The 26,063-nt window shown below is 44.1% G+C and overlaps 1 protein-coding gene across 7 annotated transcripts in view; it reads left to right on the top strand.

The window, feature by feature from the left end:
• The window catches only part of TBX22 (T-box transcription factor 22), a 140,850-nt gene that overhangs the window by 60,693 nt on the left and 54,094 nt on the right, over positions 1 to 26,063 (top strand). For 2 of the 7 annotated variants that reach the window (XM_068250068.1, XM_068250072.1), the window contains exon 2: positions 22,418 to 22,556. The exons of 2 other annotated variants lie outside the window; for them this stretch is intronic. In XM_068250068.1, the coding sequence (XP_068106169.1) occupies positions 22,418 to 22,556 (139 nt within the window). Of the gene's footprint in view, positions 1 to 21,880; positions 22,044 to 22,414; positions 22,557 to 26,063 lie in introns of those variants that run through there. 3 more of the 7 variants (XM_068250067.1, XM_068250073.1, XM_068250066.1) reach the window with 2 other exon arrangements.

Genomic DNA, 26,063 nt, shown 5'->3' with positions numbered 1-26,063 from the left:
CAGATGGGGGGCGGAAACGCCGAATTTCATGACTTTTTAAACATTTAAGTTGGTTAACTTCTTGGCCCTGGAAGATTTTCCGGCTGGAGTGGCGGGTGGAAGCAATTTGTTAGTGGATTCCCACAGCGTAGAGGGTGTCGCTGTCTGCACGGCGGCGGATTGGGGCAACTGTGCGCGTCCTGAGGAGGGTGACCCGTATTTGCCCGTGACCTGAGCTCTGTGTCGTTACAATCATGTTTACTGTGTTACTCACACTAGGCTACGAATACACAGTAGAGACGCCCGATACGGACCGTCTCAAGCTACATACCCACCTGGCGATTTTTACTCAACGTCGCGAGGTGGGTACAGGTGTATGATTGCGAACGTCGCTTAGTGTCGTGTGATTACTACAGACCGACACGGCAGATCGGATCTTTAACCATTTCAGCCCGCGGGTATTTTTCACCTTATGCATCCGAGCAATTTTCACCTCCCATTCATTCGCCAATAACTTTATCACTAATTACCACAATAAATTGCTCTATATCTTGTTTTTCCGCCACCAATTAGGCTTTCTTTGGGTGGTACATTTTGCTAAGAATTATTTTTTTCTAAATGCATATTAACAGGAATATTAAGAAAAAAATGGAAAAAAAATGCATTATTTCTCAGTTTTTGTCCATTATAGCTTTAAAATAATAAATGCTACCATAATTAAAACCTATGTATTTTATTTGCCCATTTGTCCCGGTTATTACACCATTTAAATTATGTCCCTATCACAATGTATGGCGCCAATATTTTATTTGGAAATAAAGGTGCATTTTTTCAGTTTTGCGTCCATCACTATTTACAAGCTTATAACTTAAAAAATGTTTGTAGTATACCCTCTTCACATGCATGTTAAAAAAAAAGTTCAGACCCTTAGGTAACTATTAATGTTTTGTTTTGTTTTTTAATTGTAATTTTTTTTTTCATTAAAAATTTTATTTGGGTATTTTTTGGTGTGGGAGGTAAACAGTTCATTTTAAATGTAATAATGTGTGTTTATCTCATTAAAAAATGTACGTAGATGTAGTTTTACTATTTGGCCAAAAGATGGCCACAGTCAAAACATTTTTTTTTTAGCCCTGGAAGCGAGCACTCTCGCTTCCAGGAAGCATAAAGAGGACAGGAAACTTTTTTTTTATCAGAAAGACCGCGGCTTCTGATAAGAAGCCATCGATGTTTCTACCGGGGACTTAGATCAATGAATGAATGGGAACTACGTTCCCATTCATTGATCTCCGTGCTAACGGGGGGACAATGCGCGAGCGTGCGGGAGCGCACAACAGCAGCCGCCTGGATGTGACAATCACGTCCAGGCGGCATAAATGGTTAAGATCCCTGACAACACCTCGCAAAGTACTGCGATCGTTGGAAGTCTTGCCTTGCTTTTAACCAGCCGACAGGAAGAGGTTGCTAGCAACCGTTATCAAGGGGATGTCGCTGGATCCGTCGAGAGGTGAGTATGCAGTTTCAGACCATCTCAGGCAAGAATCTGATGGCCGATACAAACCGTCTCAGACCATCTCAGGCAAGAATCTAGTATGTGTACAGCAGCCACCGACCCTCCCTGATGCGCCATAAAGTAATCTGGCCCAAGTGTTTTTCTGACCAACTTTTTTGTAAAAGCAAACCTGTCAGGCTTGCAAATAAAGAAGTTAAAATATCCCCCCCCCCTCCCCCCGTCTCCCTCCACCTCGCCGTTCTGCCGCTTCATCAGAACTTGGAAGCTCGATCGGGTCTGTGCTACTGTGCATGCGCAAGCCGTCAAAAAGTTCTTGTCAACATTTTTGGACCGGACTCAGCAGAGGAATGGCGAAGGGGTAAGGGCCTGTTCAGACTGTCAGCGTTTGTAGAACGCGTATAAATTCAAAGAAACGCAAGTTGAAAAACGCATGCGTTTTTCTTGCATTCGAATGCGTTTTCTATTGCGCTTTGCACACACACGTGACCCAGGGGAAAAAAAGAATTATGGGAACCGTAGAGGAAAACGTATGCTAAAAACGCAATAGTACGCGTTTTTGATACGCGTCCATAGACTTTCATTGCGTCCGTTTCTGTGCGTGACGCACAGAACTGCATGCAGCAATGCGGATAAGAAACGTATGCGTCTCATACGCATACATGTGAACTAGCCCATTCAAAAGCATTAGGAGCCGTTTCTATGCGTTTTTGGTACCCAGACACGTTCCCTGAAAACGGCTAGGAACGCGCATAGTCTGAACAGGCCCTAAGCCCCTGAGATGAAAATAAACTGATGAGATAAACAATTGTATTTATCCTCCTACTCCTCAAAATTACCTTCTTTTTAGATGTCCCATGATTTTATTTTATACTAGTTGATGACCTGGTGTTACCTGGTGAATTTTGAAGTTTCTTAACGCTTTCTGCACTGGAAACAATATGAGACACTTGATTGCTACTAATGTTCCATTTCTTAGCTGTACTACACATACAATTCATTATATCATAAGTTTGTTTTCACTTAAGATTCCCTTTAAGCATCAGTAGATGTCATGCGATCTGATTCTGATCTGCACATACCCCTGGGGCCGCCAATGGCAGTGTCACTCCACCTGGATGATAAAACACAGGGAATTGTGGGAGGATTGTCTATTCCCATCGCCGGGGTCACAGAGTCAGAGGGGAAGACCTGTCTGGAGTGGAAATTGAAGGTCAATGTGATTAACCCCCAAAGGTCCCTTTTTGTCAGCACATCAGCTGTGATGATGAGGAGCAGACAGGACGCTTTCTCTCACTTCCTGCCATGATTGGGCCTGTCCTGCGGGGCGACTCTGTGTGGAAGGTAGTGTTGTCCGGATCATGAACGATTCGGATCTTTGATCCGAATCTCTTTTGTGAGTCGAATCATCCGAATCATCAAAATGAATGATTCGGATCACAAAGGGGGTGGAGCCAGGAGCGGCACGCCCCCTCTCAGCGGGCAGGGGGGTCCTGGAAGCAAGACAGACCTGTCCTGCTATTAATTTCACCCCGAATGCTTCGGTAGCAAAATGATCCGAGATTCGGATCAAAGATCCGGATCTCTTCAATGATCCGATTCGAATCATCCGGATCATTGAAAAGATCCGAACTTCCCATCTCTAGTGGAAGGAGGACCAGTCTTTGTGACATCACTATCAGGTGTCGTTGCAAGGGATTATGGGGGATGGTGGTAGATTACATTCACTGAGGCTCAGTGCACACTTAGCAGAAACGCTAGCGTTGAGGGAAATGCTGCGTTTTTGCCACTAATGGAAGTCTATGGGCTGCAGGAAAAAACGCATACCAAAAATGTAAATGCATTTTTTTCACTGTGTGTTTTTTTCAAAAACGCTGGTTTTGTTGCATGATCTAAAAAAAAACACGCATCAAAACCGCACATGATGAAAGTCAATGGAAACGTAATGGCATGCGTTTTTCATGTGTTTACCATGTGTTTTTCTATGCGTTTTTGGGAAAAAAGTAGTTTTGTGATGTATTTCCGCTTCGTGTTGTCTTCCTATCGATTTCCATAAAACGCGAAAGAAAAACGCATGAAAAACGCATACAAAACGCATATGCGTTTTGTATATGCGAACTGCAAATGCATTAAAACGCACACAAAACGCTTGAAAAAATGCATCTGCGGTAAAAAAAAACAAAAAAACACGGCAAACGCACCAAAAATGCAATAAAAATGCAGCAAAATGCACTTTAGCACTCAAGCTAGCGGGCGGGGTCGCGGTGAGGTCACGACGTGCATCATGTGACTCCAATACTTCCTCCTTCTGGCTAGGACTGGTTGCTTGAAATTTTTGTCATTTTTGCATCGAAAACGTTACTTTCGATTTTGAGAAAATATTCATGAAAATGCATTGTATTTTCATAATATGGTCATAAAACTAATTTTCGCAAAAAACGTAAAAAAAAAAATCATTATTTTTACCACACAAATTGTTTGTTTGCACGAACTGCGAAAAATCCTAAACTTTTTACAAAATGATTTTCGATGTCATTTTTGCCCAAGTGTGGTGTGTTAGTGTGAAGTCCCCAGTGGGGTGATGACCTCATTAGTCCTGGACGCTGTCCTCTGATGTTGGCGCTGAGTCAGCGCTGGGATTAATCCCTCTCCGCATCGCTGCTCTATGAGGTCATTGCTGATCTCATTCCCGCTGCCCAGATGCTGAATATGATGCCGGGTGGAATGGTCAGGGGGATAAATGTTATGAATAAAATTCTCAGCTCTGTCCGGCTTCGATACACGATCAGCTTGTCATCACCGTGAGTAATCAGCGCTAATGGGATCACATCCTATAATCATATATGTAGTCTAGGGTGATGCGAGCACTCAGCAGATTCTCACACACAGATGTGCAAAAAAGGTCAACAGCTTAAGAGGACCTGTCACCATTATTCAAATATCTATACAGATTATCTGTATATAATACTGTAAATACTCGCATATAAGCCAACCCGTGTATAAGTCGAGGTACCCACTTTTTCATCAGAAACCAGGAAAAAGTGATTGACTTGCGTATAAGCCCCTTCCCCAACATACCCCCCTCCACAGTAGCCAGATGTTCCTCCGGTACAAGTCAGCCCTGCTCCCCATAGCCAGATGTGCTCCAGGATCATGCAGCTGTGTCTCAAGACACCACTAGACGGTGTCATAGATATGAGACACAGCGATTGCCACACAGGAAGAATCCCCGATCTTTGCACCGCTGACACGTTGCTTGCACTCTCCGCTCCACAAGTCAGGGGACACAGGTAGACTTGACCCGCGCACTCTGCACACCATGTTGCAGGGGATGTGGGGGAACGGACACAGCAGGGAGCCAGCTGGCAAGAGCAGGATCACTAGTACACAATCTTTACACTCCTCTGCCAGTAACAAAACCTGCTCCACCTTCCATTCTGCTCCACTGACTCACATATAAGCTAAGGGGGGTAACCTTTTAGCACATTTTTTATGCTGAAAAATTAGGCTTATACGCGAGTATATACAGTAATTACCAAGCCTGGTACTGTGTATCTGTATGTCCTTCTGTCCTACAAACCCCCTGCCCTGCTCTGATTGGCCGGGGCACTGTCTCCCCCCCCCCCTCCCTCCCACACACACACGTCACACACCCACTGCTGCCCGGCAGACAGGAGCGGAGAAGTGAATAGCGGTGATTGGCAGTTCTGCTGCAGTGCCCCCCGCCTAATTGGTGGATCGCTTCAGAAAGCCTCCAGCGTGCAGATACCTCCACCAGCTGCTTGTATGATCTGCCTGTGTAGTACTCCAGGCCGGGGCAGAGGAGGTACATTGGAGGACAAAATTGGACATGGAGAGACCAGGACGACCACTAGGGACACGGCTGGACATGGGGGCAGAGGACATACGCTGGGGACAAAATTGGACATAGGGGGATGGCTCTCTGGGCGCTGCTGTTTTCAAAAAGCTATTTTGCGTTTTAATGTTAAAACATTAAATAGCGTTTTAACATTAAAATGCAAAATAGCGGTTTACACACTAGCGGCATTTATTCCTGGCGCCATGTTTTCCTGCTCCAGCCCCGCGTCCCCCAACACCTTAATCGATAGTTATCTGGCTTGCAGTCACTGCCATGTATCCCTTTTTTTTATTTCTCTCTGCTTCAAACACAATGGGGGAATGATAGCTGAGTGAGTTGTGCGCCCCCCTCCTACACTGCGCCCTGAGGCTGGAGCCTCTCTTACCTCTGCCTCGGCCCCTCCCTGCACCCCCTCCTGCACTGCGCCCTGAGGCTGGAGCCTCTCTTACCTCTGCCTCGGCCCCTCCCTGCACCCCCTCCTGCACTGCGCCCTGAGGCTGGAGCCTCTCTCGCCTCTACCTTGGCCCTGCCCTGGGTAAGGTTGTGTAACCAAGATATGTGTTGTTAGTGGGCACCATATTGCAGAATTCATTGAACGGATCATCGATGTTTATCTGCATTCTGCTAGAAATGGGATGACTACAAAGCTAATCAGAGGATAGAACAACAAAAACAGGACAAGGGACTATTGCTCTGTCTCTCTATATACAGGGCGGTGGAAGCAGAATGGCTGATAGGCACAGGGTCTGGCGGTGCAGAGGCCCCTGCAAAGGTCTGGAGCCCTAGGGCAATTGCCCCCTTTGCCTCAATGCCCTGACTGGGGCAAAAGTAACTTGGGGGGCCCTCCTGATGCCCCCCTTCCAACCAAACCACTCCCAGGGCCTTTGAGCAAGCTTCCAGGCCCAATTCGATTCCCCCATCACATAATATCTTTAGGTGTTGATCCAGTGGTGTATCTATAGTGCTGCAGGTATGGCTAGTGCCATGGGTGCCACAGAACCCCACTTCTCCCTGTGCTGCACGCTGCTAAAATGCATGTATTGAGCCGCTGCTCAATACAGTTCCACCTCTCAGCCTCCTCCTCCCCTATGCTGCCGCCGCTAAAGCACGAACAGACCTGAGATTAGCAGCGACGAGGAGACAGGACAGGAGATCAGCGCATAGTAGCCGCGCTGTGAACTTCAAATGCAGGAAGTTACATCATCGGTCACTTCCTGCATTTGAAGTTCACCGTGTGGCTACTATGCGCCGATCTCCTGTCCTGTCTCCTGGTCGCTGCTGATTTGAGGTCAGTGTTTTAGCGGCAGCACAGGGAGAAAGAGACGGGGCTACCTGTGTGGAGGGGGGGGAAGGAAATAGGCCTATTTTTTGTGTGGTGGGGGTGTGAGTAAGTGTTAGGGGGGGGCTCAATTTTAGTGTTTGCCATAGGCTCTGTTTTACCCAGTTACCCCCTGTGTTCATCATTTCATCATATGTCCCCTAAAAAGCATTTTGGGGTTACCATTATTCACCTCTTCTTTTCCTATACAGAGTCAGGGCCGGCCCTAGACTTTTTGCCGCCTGAGGCAAATTTTGAAAAAATAATTGCTACCGCCCCCGCCCCCCCCCCCCCCCCCCCACTGCCGCCGCTGAGCTGGAGGGGTAGCGGGCAGGACAGGGTATTGGGCCTAGCGGCGGGGAGGGGGGGTCGGACCCCCCCTCCCTCGCCTGGGCCCCCCATCCTCCGCTCCCCTCCAGCCTTAAATAGATCAGAAGCGCTACTCGTAAGAGGCAGTGGGCGGGGAGGACTCACCTCTTCCTCGCTCGATCCAGCGTGCGCTCCACTGACGTCACTTCCTGCAACGCCGTCCACTTACAATACAGTGGGCGGCGTTGCAGGAAGTGACGTCAGTGGAGCGCACGCTGGATCGAGGAAGAGGTGAGTCCTCCCCGCCCACTGCCTCTTACGAGTAGCGCTTCTGATCTATTTAAGGCTGGAGGGGAGCGGAGGACGGGGGACCCAGGCGAGGGAGGGGGGGGGTCCGACCCCGACGGGTGGATGCCGCCCCTAGAAATGTGCTGCCTGAGGCAAAAGTTTCACCCCGCCTCATGAGCGGGCCGGCCCTGTACAGAGTAAACGCTCAGCATCCCCGTTGTCATGAGTCATCATAGCTGGAAGGGAGGCGGGGCACCTTGGGGCGTCCTCACAGGCTGTGGGCGGTGGCAATTGCCCCCTTTGCCTTTATGGAGGCAGTGGCCCTGCCTCGCACCTCTGACGGCGCCACTTTAGCATTCGTCATAAAGGTATCAGAGTCCTTCAGGGTGAACCTCTATTTTCCAAAAATTATTAGATTCCGCCCGGCGTCAGAAGACAAACACGGCTTTACAGAGCTTAGTGGGATTCCTGCCCCGGCTGCGCCGCACATCTGTGCCGTATTCTGCAGGTTGTAGGCGACTTCGCTGCGGGAGGGTCCGACCTCGCGTTTCCGCTCAGCGAACTCTTCATGCCTTGTGCGATGTGTGAAGCTCTGCCAAGAGTCAAAGCTGAATCTGCTTTAATTGGGTCCATTCTGTGTCAGAGCTGAAAAGACAGAAATCACCTGTGTTATTGTAAGCGTGCGCTAATTCAGAGCAAATGTACAGCGCTGACTAATGCTACACGGATCCGACCAGGAGGAAATAACGGCCAGATACACAGGACAACATGGCTGCCAGAGTCTGCCGTATATAACAGGACAAGATGGCTGCCAGAAAGACTGATAAGCTACCAGAGGTCCTGTACACAGGGCAAGATGGCTGCTAGAGTCTGCTGTATATAACAGGACAAGATGGCTGCCAGAGTCTGCTGTATATAACAGGACAAGATGGTTGCCAGAAAGACTTATAGCTGCCAGAGGCCACTTCTGTACACAGGCCAAGATGGCTGTCAGAGTCTGCTGTATATAACAGGACAAGATGGCTGCCACTGCCAGAAAGACTGATAGCTACCAGCGGCCACTGTACACCGGACAAAATGGCTGTCAGAGTCTGCCGTATATAACAGGACAACATAGCTGCCAGAGTCTGCCATATATAACAGGACAAGATGGCTCATTGGCTGCCAAAAAGACTTCTAGCTACCCAGAGGCTACTGTACACAGGACAAGATGGCTGCCAGAGTCTGCTGTATATAACAGGACAAGATGGCAGCCAGAGTCTGCCATATATAACAGAACAAGATGGCTGCCAGAGTCTGCCATATATAACAGGCCACGATGGCTGCCAGAAAGACTGATAGCTACCCAAAGGCCACTGTACGCAGGACAAGATGGCTGCCAGAGTCTGCCGTATATAACAGGACGTGATGGCTGCCAGAGTCTGCCGTATACAACAGGACAACATGGCTGCCAGGAAGACTGATAGCTACCAGAGGCCCTGTACACAGGGCAAAATGGCTGCCAGTCTGCCATATATAACAGGACAAGATGGCTGCCAAAAAGACTGATAGCTACCAGAGGCCCTGTACACAGGGCAAGATGGCTGCCAGTCTGCCATATATAATAGGACAACATGGCTCCCAGAAAGCATCTCTCAACAAGTGACTAAATGGGACCTAGAGTGCAGGCAGGTCATGGTGCGAGACACCACTGGAGCTATAGAGATGAGGACTCTGGAGAAGGAGGAAGATGTCGCTGGAGCATGGACAGATGGGTTACCTCTCCACAGACTCTGCTCCACTCAGCACTCTGCATGGGAGGCACATCTGGCTGCCTAATACTGACTACTTTATAAAAAAAATTATACTGTTTGTGTACAGCCTGGGTCTTTGCAGGTCTTTGCAAAATCCAGATGAGTTGCAACAATCAATACAGAACTCCAGTAAAAATAATGTAATAAAAAAAAAGTGCTTCATTTTTACAATATTATGTATAAATGATTTAGTCAGTGTTTGCCCATTGTAAAATCTTTTAAATCCCTGATTTACATTCTGACATTTATCACTTGGTGACATATTTACTGCTGGCAGGTGATGTAGCTGCTGCTTGCTTTTTTGGCAGTTGGAAACAGCTGTAAACAGCTATTTCCCACAATGCAGTGAGGTTCACAGACAGGAAGCTGCCGGAGACCGCATTGCTGTACAGTTGTAAACAAAAAGGATTTCTTTCCCCTTTCGTGTACAAACAGCCTGCTAGCCGCGATCGGCGGCTAGCAGGCTAATCACAGAGATCCGCTCCATGAACTGGCAGGGAACGATCGCGCATGCATGCAGCCGTTCCCTGGGAAACTGCAGCCCCAGGACTTGACGCCAATTGCCGTTAGGCAGTCCTGGGGCTGCCGTCGCGGTCACACCCATTGGCGTGAGTCGGTCTTGAAGTACTTAAGGCATGTAAACATGCTGCACTAAACTGTACTAATGCAGCTGTTCATGGCCGCCTTGGCCAAGAACTTAGTGTGTGTGCAGGTATCTCCTGAGTGCAATGATCTCCTTCTAACCCCTCCCACCAGGAGCTGCGCCATCTTCTGCCACGCTGTCGTCCCTCCCCTTTCCCTCCTCAGGAACAGACACGTTGCTCTGCTGTAGCAGAATAACAGCTCTATACAGGACGTGTCCCCTGAACTGTCGCCCAAGGGATCGAGCCCCGATTGCTTTGTCAAGCAACCATGGTTCTGGGTTACTACACACTTTAACTACTTCCCCTTCTATGACGTGAGTCTCGTGTCCAATTGTGATTAGAAACAACACCTGGGCCCATATGCAATTCCCTTTTTCACCTCAGTTTTCTCCTAGGATATAATTTTTTGTTTAAGGCTAATTTCACACCAGGACGTTGCGTTAGAGGGGGCGTTAAGGTCGCATAACGTCCCCCTAACTCAACGCCTGGTGGTGCTGGATCTGGACGTCAGAGTGAGCCGCGTTGTGAAGCTCACTCTGGTGTCAGTGATGCCGTGATGCGCACTCTTGTGCGCATGCGGCATCACGTGGTCCCGCCGGCCAATCGCCGCACAGAGCGGCTGCTCCAGGAAGTAAACACTGCACGTCATAACGTGCAGTGCATATTAATTAGCCATGTGCCTGGCCGCTCTCCGCTCCTCCCCAACATTACTGAGCATGTGCAAGCAGTCTAACGCGGCTCAGCCGCGTCCAAAGTACTGCATGCAGTACGTTGTCTTGTGACACAGCGTTACAATGTAACGCAACGTCCGCACTGTGAACAGCCCCATTGATTTTTCATTACTGTGCGGTGGGCTGCGTTACAGGCTGCTCTAACGTGCGCCTGTAACGTCTCACTGTGAAACCAGCCTAAAGAGGAACTCCAGTGAACATTTTACTGTTGGCAGGTGATGTAGCTGCTGCATGTTTTTTTGCAGTTGGAAACAGCTGTAACAGCTATTTCCCACAAAAGTTTGAACTTTTCTTGTGGGAGGGGTTACTTGTGGGAGGAGTTTCACCACAATATCAGTCATACAGCGCCCCCTGATGGTTTGTTTGTGAAAAGGAATAGATTTCTCATGTAAAAGGGGGTATCAGTTACTGATTGGGATAAAGTTCCATTTTTGGTCGGAGTTTCTCTTTAAAATAACTTTTCAGCACTCTTAGCGAGAGGATCAATTTTAAACTCTTAACCCTAACCTACAAAGCTCTCCACAATCTCTCTCCCCGGTACATCTCCTCCAGACACCAACCAACCGCAATCTCAGATCTGCACATAAGCTTCTTTTGTCCTCTAGAATTACCTCCTCACATTCACAGATACAAGATTTCTCACAAGCATTACACCTCCTCTGGAATGCCGTTCCCCACCACATCCGTTACTCTCCAACCTTTAAACGCTCCTTCAAAACTCACTTTTTCCAACTAGCATATGCTTTACCTTAGGCCAGTCCCTCTTTAACCTCTGGTCAAGATGTATTCCTACTAGATAACCTAAAACACACTGCCTGTATGTACACTGGATCCTTCCCCACCTCTTGTTTCCCCCCATTCCTTTAGATTGTAAGCTCACAAGGGCAGGGCTCTCTCACCCTTATGTGTCTTGGATTTAGTTGTTCATTTCATAACTCGTTATTTACAGTTTATTCATCATGTTACATCTGCCATGATAATCACCAGTTCTGTATTTTATACCTGTGTCCATATTGGATGTATATCATTGTCTGTATCATTATGTACCCCAGGTTTGTTTTCCTACTTTGTGCATCGCCACAAATTATGTTGGCGCTTTATAAATCAATAATAATAATAATAATTGAAAAAATACCAAAAGTAGGTGAAAAAGTCCTGTCAAAATTATTTTCTTGTTTCCTGGTGGCTTAAAAAGCATTTTATTGAAAATGTGTAAAAAAAAAAAAAGCATTTTATTGACAATGTGTAAAAATATCACCTACGAGAAAACAAAGGCGAAAAAGTGAAGCTCCGTGAGAGAAGAATTCAGTACAATAAACAGCCTGGGCCAAACATCACTGGGAGAGGATTTTTTTGACTGTTTGATCAATTGGCAGTCTTAGAAAACTCTGATCGATTTATAGAAAATAAATTAAGTGTATAGTGAATTGGTTAGATTTTTCAAACAATACAATCAATCAAGAAAATTGATGAAATCTGAGCGATCTAATAGTAACTATATAACATATAATGTTTTTTTTTTTTGTTTTTTTTTTAGATCTTTTACATTCATTATATATTTTTTGTAGTTGATTATATTGTTTGAAAAATTAAACCTATCCTTCTATATTATTACATTTTTCTAAAAATGTATGAGAATTTTCTGCCAATAATTGAAAATCTGATTGTTTTCCTGATAAAAAAAAAAAAAAAAGACAAACATTACATTTGATTTTTCTATACAACTGATTGAATAAAAATGATACAATGAAAATTTTAGATTTTTCAGTTTTTCAATAAAAACTATTAATTGTTTAGAACAATACTTTCTTTTATTTTTATAAAAAAAAAAAAAAATTTATATACTTTTCAGTTGGCCATGATGAATACATTGGTCAGATGTTACAATCAATCCATTTTTTGATTTTCTTTTTCCTAATTATGAAAAACAATTGCCTGAGTCTATAACTCAAGAATCTGACACTATCCTACACCATTTCACAAACTTCTCTGACACTCTCGATCAATTTCTGTAAAAGAAATTGAAATTTGATCACATTTCTCACGTTCGAAAAAAAATAACTTTTGATCAAATTTTCTGTACAATTGAAAATCAAATCTTTTTATTGCCACCATATAATTTTTTTAATATTCTTTTTTTTATTTGAGAATTACACTTTTTTTCCCCGATTTTACCTTTCAGACCTCTGATCGAAGTATCACACATGTGAGTAAAACTTTTCTTCAATTATAAAAATAAAAATAAAAATCAACAGCTAAAAAAAAAAAAGAATAAAAGCTTGGGTCTATAAATCAAGAAGTTGACAATCTATTCTACATCACTCAATTTTCTCAAAAATTGACCAGAATTTTCCACCACTCCTGAGCGACTTACATTTTTTTTAAAAAATTTGGAAATTACATTGCTTGCTCGAAAAAAAAAAAAAAGATTAAATCTTTCAATTCTTCTGTACAACTAATCATTTTTATTAAAAAACAGGATTTTTTTTATTTTATTTATTGTATCGTGTGTGGGTCAAATTAAGCATGACATGAATTGTTCTTTGTAAATGCTGCAGAAGATGTCAGAGCCATATAAAGGCATAATAATAATGATAATAATAATAGTGATGATGATGATACAGACATTGCTTTTCCCACAATGCTTTGCTGGTCTTATCGCTGCCCGGATACAGCTAGGTGCCCACCACCCATGCTGGGCCCTCATAGTCACATGGTATGCAGTGGCGGCAGTGACTGCCAGGGTCGTACCGGTGGAGGGAGCACCTGTCCTCGGCACACATCGCCGTCTCACGCACAAACCCGCGCTGAGAATTCTCACATCTGTAACACCTTAAACAGATGCCGCCATTTATCGACTCGCACAATCTTCCTGTGTCTGTTGGAACCGTTTTGTCCTGGTTATGAATTCTAGTTTAGGGGCTCATTTTGGGGGGAGGGGTGAGGCTTGCGGCTTTCGGGGGCTGTAGAGGGGATCAGCGCTGTCAGGATCGGGTCCTGCGAGCGACTTATCCACATCATTATTCCCCATAAAGACCTATTTGTGGCTTTCTTACAAGCTGTTGGGTTTAACCTCAGAGCCGAGATTTATCTCTCCACAGATTTGATAGATTGCTTCCTTAGAAGTGGAGGGGGGGGGGGGGGGCGGCGGAAGAGCGGGGGAGGGGGATCAGGGGGCTCCTGCAATCCGACATCCATTGTGGAAATCAAGTAAGCTCTCAGATTTCCATTGTTTGGGTATAAAATATTGCTACAGAAGGGGCGCCCCCTCCCCTCCCCCCAACAGGTTCGCTAATGATAACCCTAGACGTTAGCCATGATGGTAATGGGTTCCTCTGTCTCTGCAAAACTTTGGTGGTGAGATCTCTTCTTGCCTATGTTCCCAGCCTTGCTGATCTGTCACGCTTGTTAAACAGATCTCCCAGGCTCCGCCCCCCTGCTGGATTCATCTATTTCTCTGGGACGCTGGTGGTGAGATCTCTTCTCTCATGTGTTCCCAGCTCTGTACACCTGTCACACCCATTAACAAGGACTCCCCTTCCCTCACTGGTTTCTTCTATTACTAGAGGAATGCAATGATGAGATCTCTGCTCTCCTAAGTCCCCAGCTCTGCACACTTTTCACACTCATAACCCACTGATGGATTCTTCAGTCTCTCAGACACTCCGGTGGTGACACCTCTGCTCTCCAGGGTCCCGAGCTCTACACACGTGCCAGGCTGATAATCAGGAACATCCTCTTCCATTGCTGGATTTTTCCATCGGGCAGCACGGTGGCGTAGTGGTTAGCGCTCTCACCTTGCAACGCTGGGTCCCCGTTTTGAATCCCAGCCACGTCAACATCTGCCAGGAGTTTGTATGTTCTCCCCGTGTCTGTGCGGGTTTCCTCCGGGTACTCCGGTTTCCTCCCACATTCCAAAAACATACAGATAAGTTATTGGCTTCCCCCTAAAATTGGCCCTAGACTACGATACAGGCACTACACAATATAGACATAGGACTATAGTAGGGGTTAGATTGTGAGCCCCTCAGAGGGACAGTTAAGTGACAAGACAATATACTTTGTACAGCGCTGCGGAAGATGTCTGCGCTATATAAATAATAATAATAATCAGGAACGCCAATGGTGAGATCTCTGTAGGCTAATTTATCAGCTCTACATTACTGATGAGCAGAAATTACGCCTATATGCAATTACACATCTAAATTCACAATTACGCATCATAATAGGAAATTTCAGAAAAAAATTGTAATTAATTTTGCATGTAATAGTAATATTTCATAATTTTGCATATTTTTTCGCGTAATTTTCAAGTTATGTCACATAATTTTGTTAGCTATTGGCAATGACACCAAAATGGCTACATACGGTAAGAAGAAAAGTGGGTACAAGTCAAAAAAATAATTTTCCAAAAATACCTTGTAGTTTTTGAGAAAATTGGTTTTAAAAATGCAAAGAAAAATGTTTTTTTAAACCAACACTTTTAGTTTTCTTTGTATTTGTAAAATCGATTTTCTCAAAACGACAAGGTCTTTTTGGAAAATTATTCTCCTTAAAGGGGCACTACGGCGAAAAATTGTAAAATTTTAAATATGTGCAAACATAGACAAATAAGAAGTACGTTTTTTCCAGAGTAAAATGAGCCATAAATGACTGTTCTCCTATGTTGCTGTCACTTACAGTAGGTAGTAGAAATCTGACAGAAGTGACAGGCTTTGGACTAGTCCATCTCTTCATAGGGGATTCTCAGCAAGGCTTTTATTCTTTATAAAGATATTCCCTAAAAAGGGTTTAAATCCTGGCCAGCCTCCCTGCTCGCTACACAGTTTTTTGGCAGTTGGACAGAGCAACTGCCATTCACTAAGTGCTTTTGAAAATAAATAAATCCCTGAGAACCCCCCATGAAGAGATGGACTAGTCCAAAACCTGTCACTTCTGTGAGATTTCTACTACCTACTGTAAGTGACAGCAACATAGGAGAAAAGTCATTTATGGCTCATTTTACTCTGGAAAAAGCATACTTCTTACTTGTTTATGTTTGCACATATTTTACATTTTTTTCCATAGTGCCCTTGTAACATATGTAGCAATTTTGGTATCAATAGCATGTATGAGGGGTTTTGCTATTCACTGCTAAAGTCGGCACAAAATTACGCAAAACTTTACGTGAAATTATAAATAACTATATGAAATCAATTGAATCATGTATGTCCGTAATTGCGAATATGTACGTGAAATTTAGCGTAATTACAATTAGCTGATTACGATCCTCACTACTCTATATACCTGTGCGCCCATGAGTTACCTTCCCTCTGCTGAATACTTCTCTCTGTAATGGTGACCACACACGGTACAATTTTTTCTTTTTTTCCGATCAAAGAAATTGAATCGATTATTCCATTGGTCGAATAGTTTTTAAAATACTCTACGAGGTACCATACATGAATGTTTGAAAATTTACAAAAATCTGAGAAAAATGATCGAATATAAAGAAAAAGTTGCTTTATCTAACAGTATCTTCTTATACAGCCTACCATACACCATACAATTTCACAAACAATCACCCAGATTTTTCCAACATATCCGATCAGAATTTTTATTAAAAAAAAAATGGAATAATCGTTCATTTATTCTTGATCGAAAAAAAAAAAAATTATTTTCGATTTTCACTCTATATTCGATCGTTTTGGTCAAATAAATGGGAAAATGTAACATTTTAATCGTACCGTGTATGGGCACCATCGGATAGAGACGTTTAAGGAACTGTAGTGAAATAACATAATAAATACAATTGCTTATTTTTTTTAACTTATTTATTTAGAGATTATTTAGTCACTGTTTGTCCGTCGTAAAATCGTTCCTCACCCTTTTTTACATTTTGAAACTTATCACAGATGGTGACAAATTTAGTGCTGGCAGGTGCAGCTCTGCGGAATGTTTGTTTCTGAGAATTCCAAAGCCAGTGAAAATAATGCCTGGCCTCCCAGAATGCTCTGGGAGGAAAATTCTGCATAGCTAAACAGCCTAGGCTGTGACATCACTAGGAGGGCGGGCCACATACCAATAGACAGTAATACACAAATATAGGAAGTGTTTGTGTGAAGCTGAAACAGTAAAAGTAGGAATCCTGTATAATTTACTCTACAGGGCCTCTTGAATGAAGTGCTGCTTCCTTGGACATTGACCAATCAAATTCAAGAGAAAGTGCCCGCCAAGCTGCATACGATTTGTATAAAATTTGCATACAATCCGGAGTTATCAGCTTATCACACACAATCTCTATTAGTGTCAGGTTCTCTTGAGGAGGGATCCCTGCTCCTCTGAGTTCCCAGCTCTGTACACCTGCTGGCTGCACTCAGGGACTGCTCTCCTCCAACAAGATGTGTCTATCTCTTGGGGACTCTGATGGGGGGAATCTCTTTACACTTGAGTTCCCAGCTCTGCACATGTGTCGTGCTATCGCCAGGGAGTAATGGAAGGTACTGATCAGACAGCAGCCATTACTGATCAGCCTTTCTGCATAATAAAGTGAATCAGGCCATAGAGTTCTCCTGTGGCGGTCAGACTGCAGTGCTTAGCATTGCTTCTTCCCAGCCGGGTCTGCTGTGCTGATCAGATAATGTATATTCAGAATGTTACACAATCTGTGCAGGGAGGCCAGATTTCCAGCACACATCTGGGAATTCCAGCTGCCTTCTCCAGTATAGGACAGATAGAGCCCCGCTTGTGAGGCTGGGGGTCAGTCAGGGATAAGCTCACATGAATGTATAGAGAGCAAACTATTACCCAGAATAGCAAATCCATACATCAGCTCTACAGACGTGTGTGTGTACAGTATGTGTGTGTACAGTATGTGTGTGTGTGTGTATAAAGTTTGAGTGTGTGTGTGTGTATGTGTGTGTGTATATACAGTGTGAGTGAGTATGTGTTTACTGTGTGTGTGAGTATACAGTGTGTGTGAGTATACAGTGTGTGTACGTATACAGTGTGTGTACGTATACAGTGTGTGTGTATGTGTGTATATATATACAGTGTGTGTGTGTGTGTGTGTGTGTGTGTGTGTGTGTGTGTGTGTGTGTGTGTGTGTGTAGAATATCTGTGTGTGTGTGTGTGTGTGTGTGTGTGTGTGTGTGTGTGTGTGTGTGTGTGTGTGTAGAATCTCTGTGTGTGTGTGTATACAGTGTGAGTGTGTGTAGATTACCTGTGTCTGTGTGTGTGTGTGTGTGTGTGTGTGTATACAGTGTGTGTGTGTGTGTGTGTGTGTACTGTGTGTATACAGTGTGTGTGTGTGTGTGTACTCTGTGTGTGTGTGTGTGTGTATACAGTGTGTGTGTGTGTGTGTATACAGTGTGTGTGAGTAGAATATCTGTGTGTGTGTGTGTGTGTGTGTGTGTGTGTGTGTATACAGCGTGTGTGTGTGTACGTGTGTGTGTATACAGTGTGAGTGTGTGTGTGTGTGTATGTGTGTAGAATATCTGTGTGTGTGTGTGTGTATATATACAGTGTGAGTGTGTGTGTGTAGAATGTGTGGGTGTGTATACAGTGTGTGTGTGTGTGTGTGTGTGTGTGTGTGTGTGTGTGTGTGTGTGTGTATACAGTGTATGTGTGTGTACTGTGTGTGTGTGTGTCTGTGTGTGTGTGTCTGTGTGTGTGTGTGTGTGTGTGTGTGTGTGTAGAATACCTGTGTGTGTATATACAGTGTGTGTGTGTGTGTATACAGTGTATGTGTGTGTGTGTGTGTGTGTGTGTGTGTGTGTGTGTGTGTGTGTGTGTGTGTATACAGTGTGTGTGTGTGTGTGTGTGTGTGTGTGTGTGTGTGTGTGTGTGTGTGTGTGTGTGTGTGTGTGTGTGTGTGTGTGTGTGTGTGTGTAGAATACCTGTGTGTGTGTGTGTGTGTGTGTGTGTGTGTGTGTGTGTGTGTGTGTGTGTGTGTGTGTGTGTGTGTGTGTGTGTGTGTGTGTGTGTGTGTGTGTGTGTGTGTGTGTGTGTGTGTGTGTGTGTGTGCGCGCGCATGTATATACAGTATGGGCTTCATTCGCGAAGCCGCAAAAACACTAGCGCGGCCGTTTAGTGAATCAAGCCCTATGTGTGTACAGAGTGTGTGTACATACAGAGTACAGAGTCTATGTTTGGAGCACGGTGGCGTGGTGGTTAGTGCTCTCGCCTTGCAGCGGTGGGTCCCCGGTTCAAGTCCCAGCCAGGTAAACATCTGCAAGTTTGTATGTTCTCCCCGTGTCTGTGTTTCCTCCGGGCACTCTGGTTTCCTCCCACATACCAAAAACAAACAGATAAGTTAATTGGCTTCACCCTAAAATTGGCCCTAGACTACAATACATATACTACACAATATAGACATAGATATAAGACTCTGGTAGGGATTAGATCGAGAGCTCCTCTGAGGCACGACTATAATCTCTGTACAGCGCTGTGGAAGATGTCGGTGCTATATAAATACTAAATAATAATAATGTGCGTAGAATGACTGTGTGTGTGTACAATGTGTTTGTGTTTATAGTGTGTGTACGTCTGTATACTGTATGTGTACAGAGTGCGTGTATATAAGTACTGTGTCTGTACGTGCAAAGAGGTATATGATATATCTCCCTTCAGATTGTAAGCTCGTAAGGGCAAGGCTCTCTCACCCTTTGTGTCTTGGAATTCATTACACATTTTATTCATGTTACTTTTGTTACTGTAATTACCAATTCTGTATTTTGTATATCGGTGTATACCATTGTCTGTATTATTTTTTTACCACGTTTGTTTCATACTTAGTACAGCGCCATGGAATTGATTGGTACTTAATAATAATAATAATAATAATAATTAGTAGCAGCAGCAGCGGCAGCAGTAGCAGTGTTTTTGTTGTTTATTTATTTTATGGTGTAAACGTGCTGCTAAACATAATAACACAAAAATCAAAACAACATGACTTTCCACTGGTAGGTTGGGGACTTTTCAGTGTTGTATGACTAATTATTAATAATAATAATAATACTATTCTCATTATTAGATTGTCAGCTACAATGAGACAAAACTAGCAACATAAATTCATAAAGTAAGTGGCTGCTCTCTGTAAAGCACCACAGCAGTGTCAGTATTATATAAATGCAGGATGGCTGTAATCATGGATTATTGTTATTAAATTGCAGAATATGAATGTGGGATCATGGGACATCACACTTGAGCGTTTTGCCGGCGATTTCAACAAAACGCTCAAACGGTAGTGCTTTTGAAAGCGCTAGTGTAATAAAACCCTATGAGCCTGTTCTTACTTGGGCGATTTGCGCTAATTGCTGCAAGTCGCCCAAAATCGCGAAACACAAACACGTAGCTTGCACCATTTTCAGGCAATTTCTGGCAATCGCGTTTCAGGGCTATAGAAGCGCTAAACGCGATCGCGGAGAAATCGCTGCACTGTCCAGCGATTTTTTTTTTTTCACGCGAAAAATCACTCCCGCAAAACACCGGCAAAAATCGCCAGCGTTTAAGTGTGAATGGGGCCTGACACCCCCAGAAAGCAAGAAAATACTCAGAATAATGTTGACAGTACTTTTTCACCTTCTCTTTGGTACTTTTTCAATTTCAGAGTGCTGAGAAATTACTGTAATAAGAAACTGAAAAAGTATTTTCCTGGGAGAAAACGGAGGGGAAAGAGTTAATTGCACGTGGGCCGTTATACCTCTAAATGTATTACATCATGTGACCATCTCCTGTTCTGATCTGACCGTAATATTCAGGACAATAAAAATCGCTTCTTCTGAATATTTGCTTGTGTGATGTGTGTACACGGCTCTCTCTGTACAGGAGGGGTCTCCAGGCTACACACTCGGGGTCCATAAATGTGGGGGTCTGGGATTCTCTGCAGCAGGCTCAGGTGTCTGATACCCAGCGCCATACCCAGTCTGTATAGAGATGGGGGGTCTCCTATGTGCAATCACCTCTGTATAGGTGAGGATCTCCCCTCCTACTCTCCCTATACTCTGGGGGTCTCCCCTCCTCTCTCTACACTCTGAAGATCTCCCTCCTCTCTCTAAACTATGGGGGTCCCACTCTATAATCTGGGGGTCTTCTTTCCTCCTCTCTCCATATTGTGAGAGTGTCCTCTCACCAATACTCTGGGGGTCTCCCCTCCTCTCACCAATACTCTGGGGGTCTCCCCTCCTCTCCCTGTACTCTGGGGGTCTCCTTTCCCTGTACTCTGGGGGTCTCCTCTGCACTCCTTATTCTCTGGTTGTCTCCTTTCCCTGTACTCCAGGGGTCTCCCCTCCTCTCCCTATACTCTGAGGTTCTCCCCCCTCCTCCCCTGCTCTTGGGGGTCTCCCCTCCACTCCTTATTCTCTAGGGGTCTCCCCTCCTCTCTCTACACTCTGGGGGTCTCCCCTCCTCTCTCTACACTCTGGGGGTCTCCCCTCCTCTACACTCTGGGGGTCTCCCCTCCTCTCTCTACACTCTGGGGGTCTCCCCTCCTCTCTCTACACTCTGGGGGTCTCTCCTCCTCTCTCTACACTCTGGGGGTCTCCCCTCCACTCCTTATTCTCTGGGGGTCTCCTCTCCCTGTACTCTGGGGGTCTCCCCTCCTCTCCCTGTACTCTGGGGGTCTCCTCTGCACTCCTTATCCTCTCCCTGTACTCTGGGGGTCTCCCCTCCTCTCTCTACACTCTGGGGGTCTCCCCTCCTCTCTCTACACTCTGGGGGTCTCCCCTCCTCTCCCTATACTCTGGGGGTCTCCCCTCCTCTCTCTACACTCTGGGGGTCTCCCCTCCTCTACACTCTGGGGGTCTCCCCTCCTCTCTCTACACTCTGGGGGTCTCCCCTCCTCTCTCTACACTCTGGGGGTCTCCCCTCCTCTCCCTGTACTCTGGGGGTCTCCCTCCTCTCTCTACACTCTGGGGGTCTCCCCTCCTCTCTCTACACTCTGGGGGTCTCCCCTCCTCTACACTCTGGGGGTCTCCCCTCCTCTCTCTACACTCTGGGGGTCTCTCCTCTCTCTACACTCTGGGGGTCTCCCCTCCACTCCTTATTCTCTGGGGGTCTCCTCTCCCTATACTCTGGGGGTCTCCCCTCCACTCCTTGTTCTCTGGGGGTCTCCCCTCCTCTCCCTATACTCCGAGGGTCTCCCACCCTCCTCCCCTGCTCTCGGGGGTCTCCCCTCCTCTCCCTATACTCCGAGGGTCTCCCCCCCCCTCCCCTGCTCTCGGGGGTCTCCCCTCCACTCCTTATTCTCTAGGGGTCTCCCCTCCTCTCCCTATACTCTGGGGGTCTCCTCTCCCCGTACTCTGGGGTCTCCGCTCCTCTCCCTATACTCCGAGGGTCTCCCCCCCTCCTCCCCTGCTCTCGGGGGTCTCCCCTCCTCCTCCCCGGTGGTGATTGGTGGTAGGAGGACCCCTGTGCCCGGACTCTGCAGCTCTGAGGAGGAGGATCGGGGTCATTCCGCGTCGGACAGGAGAGCGGGGCAGATGTGAGCCCCCCCTGGGGCAGGATGGCGCTGAGCACCAGGGCCCGGGGATTTTCGGTGGAGGCGCTGGTGGGGAAGAGGAAGCTGGAGGAGCCGGGGGCCACTCTGGACCAGGAAGGGGCCACACAGCGGCTGGAGAGCGCTCAGGAGCCGGGTTAGTGTTGGGGGGTCTCTGCGTCCCTCCAGATCAGCCGATCCCAGAGGAATATTTATTATGTATATATGTGGATGCCCCCCTCCCCCATATCCCTCCATTTACCTCCACAGTGGAGAATGATAGAGATCCCCATTTATATCCTCTTTCTATTGCCCCCTCTTACCTCTTTCACCTCTTCCACATTATTATCGCCCATAAATCGCATTTGAGATTAATCGATCGTATCCGGCACAACTCTCAGCACAGAAATGGCCACACTGCGGATCCCCAAAACGTGTCTGCGTTAAACCCTCCATTGCGAGGATTTCCAGAGACCCCGGACCCACTTTTCCTCTGTGTAACCCCCCGATGTGTCCCTCTGTCCCCAGCAGAGAAGAGACCCAAATCTGGGACGCCCCATTCCCCGGACTGCGCGGCGCACCCCAATATTCAGCTGGAGCTCCAAGGGGCAGAATTGTGGAGGAGATTCCACGACATCGGCACAGAAATGATCATCACAAAGGCCGGCAGGTACTGAAACCTTGTCTGTATGTCTGTTTACAAAGCTCTGTCCATCATAAGTTGCCTATAATATACTTGCCATAGGTCAAATCCATAGTGTACAGTGTAGAGATGTTATGGTTCACTCACTATCCTGTTCTGTCCATTACTGCATTTGTATGTAGTTCCTTCACACAGCAGAATGTAACCTATGGATTATATACCAGCTAGCCAGGACATATATAGTATATACATATCCCTATGATATATGTGTGTGTATATAGCACTTTCACACAGCAGATCATAATCTATAGATAGTATATCTGCCATAGAGGCCATATAGAGTATATCATATATATAAAAATTATCCAACCTATATGATTATTTATATGTAGTTCTAACAACCAGAAGAAAGGATTGGTAGCCTATAGATAAGAACATGCATCAAAAGTATATCAATAGGTTCTATATACGGTATGTTTATATAATCCTACAGCAGACCATAACCTATAGAATATATCTTTTCATAATAAATAGCACACTAAATAGTATGCAGTATATAGGTTATCCATGCTGTATATATTGTTTCTGTCACGATATAATATATAGTACACAAAATATAGATTTTCCCCTGCTATAGATTATATAGTTTAATATTGATATATATCAATCAACCTACAATACATAACATATCGTATACAATATATAATTACCCATGCTATAAATGGATGGGGATACATTGCTCTTTTCATAACAGTATGTACACAATGTACAACACACCCGCCGATCTATACAGGAGATGGATGATCTATAATACATAGTATACAATATATATATTATCCCAGTTATAGAGTGCAACGTATATAGTATGCCGTATATATTATCCCAGCTATAGATACTGTAGATGGCTCAGTGTATACCATTGTAAGTGGGCTATAGATTATTTAGATCGCTATATAATACTCGTTATGCAGATATACTGCGCTATAGTATATGGCTGCTATAGAACATGCTGTACACGTATATATAACTTACAGACAGGGGTGACAGTCGGGTCGGGGGTCGCTTGAGGGTCTTTTATTAGAGGAATACGCTTCTTATGGAAGAAAATTGTATAATTAGATTATATTTAGAGTTTAGATTGTAAGCTCACAAGGGCAGGGCTCTCTCATGTATCTTGCAATAATCTGTTATACATTCATCATGTTATATTTGTCAGTGTAATTACCAATTCTGTATTATGTACCAGTGTCCATATTTTGATGTCTATCATTTTATTATTACATACCTAAACCTCAGGTTTGCTTTTCTCACTTGTACAGCGCTACAGAATATGTGGGTAAAAATTATATGTAGGGTATATGAATGATAAGAAGTCCAGAAATAGGGCTATAATTCTCTCCACTTTTTCCTACAATATAATATCAAATTACACATAAATCACCATCATATCGCTGTATATAGCAGTATCTGAGAGAGGATTTCATACTTTTTAAGCGAATTATATGAAGATATAGGGAGATATATGGCTAGATGGAGAAATGTGTAATTACACATTACTGAGAAATAAAAAAAATATATTGATGAAAATGTCTTATTGTATATATTATTAATGAAATTATATCATTATATGACGTTGTCATGACAAATTACGGAGGGTTATAGAAATGTATTTTACAGCAGATATAAAATCGATATAAAACGTATGTGAAATATATGTTTTTATTTAGAGCATGGGAGATTGTGCAATCCTCTCCTATACATTAGTTACATCGTATAAATAATATTCTGTGCACTGTAATGTATCTGTGAAGTTTTTCTATGCAGTGCATTCTTATTATATTGTATAGACACAATGTTCTCCTATAGTGTTTATAAAGCACATATACATTAAGGGAAGCCCCGCCCCCACACAGCCCTGCTCGCTCATAAACCATTTGCTGCAGGTCGGGGGGTACCGGGGTCACCCCATATATCTGTCTTCTCTGAGCTGCGACAAACGTGTCTGTTTATACTTCTGTGACACCAACTGTCCAAATTCTGTATCTCCAACATAATGTCATTTCCAGACTGCCTGTTATATGCTATAGATTATATATTATGTCCAGACTGCCTGCTATATGCTATATATTATATATTATATCCAGACTGCCTGCTATATGTTATAGATTATATATTATGTCCAGACTGCCTGCTATATGCTATATATTATATATTATGTCCAGACTGCCTGTTATATGCTATAGCTTATATATTATATCCAGACTGCCTGCTATATGCTATAGATTATATATTATATCCAGACTGCCTGCTGTATGCTATAGATTATATATTATATCCAGACTGCCTGCTATATGTTATAGATTATATATTATATCTATCCAGACTGCCTACTCTATGCTATAGATTGTTTATTATATCCGGACTGCCTGCTGTATGCTATAGATTATATATTATATCCAGATTCCAGACTGCCTGCTATATGCTATAGATTGTATATTATATCCAGACTGCCTGCTATATGCTATAGATTATATATTATATCCAGACTGCCTGCTCTATGCTATAGATTATATATTATATCCAGACTGCCTGCTATATGCTATAGATTATATATTATATCCAGACTGCCTGCGATATGCTATAGATGATATATTATATCCAGACTGCCTTCTCTGTGCTATAGATTGTATATTATGTCCAGACTGCCTGCTACATGCTAGATTGTATATTATGTCCAGACTGCCTTCTCTGTGCTATAGATTATATATTATATCCAGACTGCCTTCTCTGTGCTATAGATTGTATATTATGTTTAGACTGCCTGCTACATGCTAGATTGTATATTATGTCCAGACTGCCTGCTATATGCTATAGATTATATATTATATCCAGACTTCATGCTATATGCTATAGATTGTATATTATGTCCAGACTGCCTGCTATATGCTATAGCTTATATATTATATCCAGACTGCCTTCTCTGTGCTATAGATTATATATTATATCCAGACTGCCTGCTATATGCTATAGATTTTATATTATATCCAGACTTCATGCTATATGCTATAGATTGTATATTATGTCCAGACTGCCTGTTATATGCTATATAGCTTATATATTATATCCAGACTTCATGCTATATGCTATAGATTGTATATTATGTCCAGACTGCCTGCTATTTGCTATAGCTTATATATTATATCCAGACTGCCTGCTATATGCTATAGATTATATATTATAACCAGACTGCCTGCTACATGCTAGATTGTATATTATGTCCGGACTGCCTACTCTATGCTATAGATTGTTTATTAAATCCGGACTGTCTGCTATATGCTATAGGTTGTATATAATGTCCGGTCTGTCTGCTATATGTTATAGATTATATATTCTGTACAGACTGCCTGCTATATGCTATAGGTTGTATTTAATGATCAGACTGCCTGCTATATACTATAGATTGTATATACTGCAGTCTCTGCTGATATTACATATATTATATCTGGACTGCCTGCTATAACTTATATACTGCAG

This window comes from Hyperolius riggenbachi, chromosome 8 (genome assembly GCF_040937935.1).
Source record: "Hyperolius riggenbachi isolate aHypRig1 chromosome 8, aHypRig1.pri, whole genome shotgun sequence".
NCBI lineage: Eukaryota > Metazoa > Chordata > Amphibia > Anura > Hyperoliidae > Hyperolius > Hyperolius riggenbachi.
Note: the sequence above shows the minus strand (reverse complement) of the source record. Positions and strands in the feature narration are given on the sequence as shown.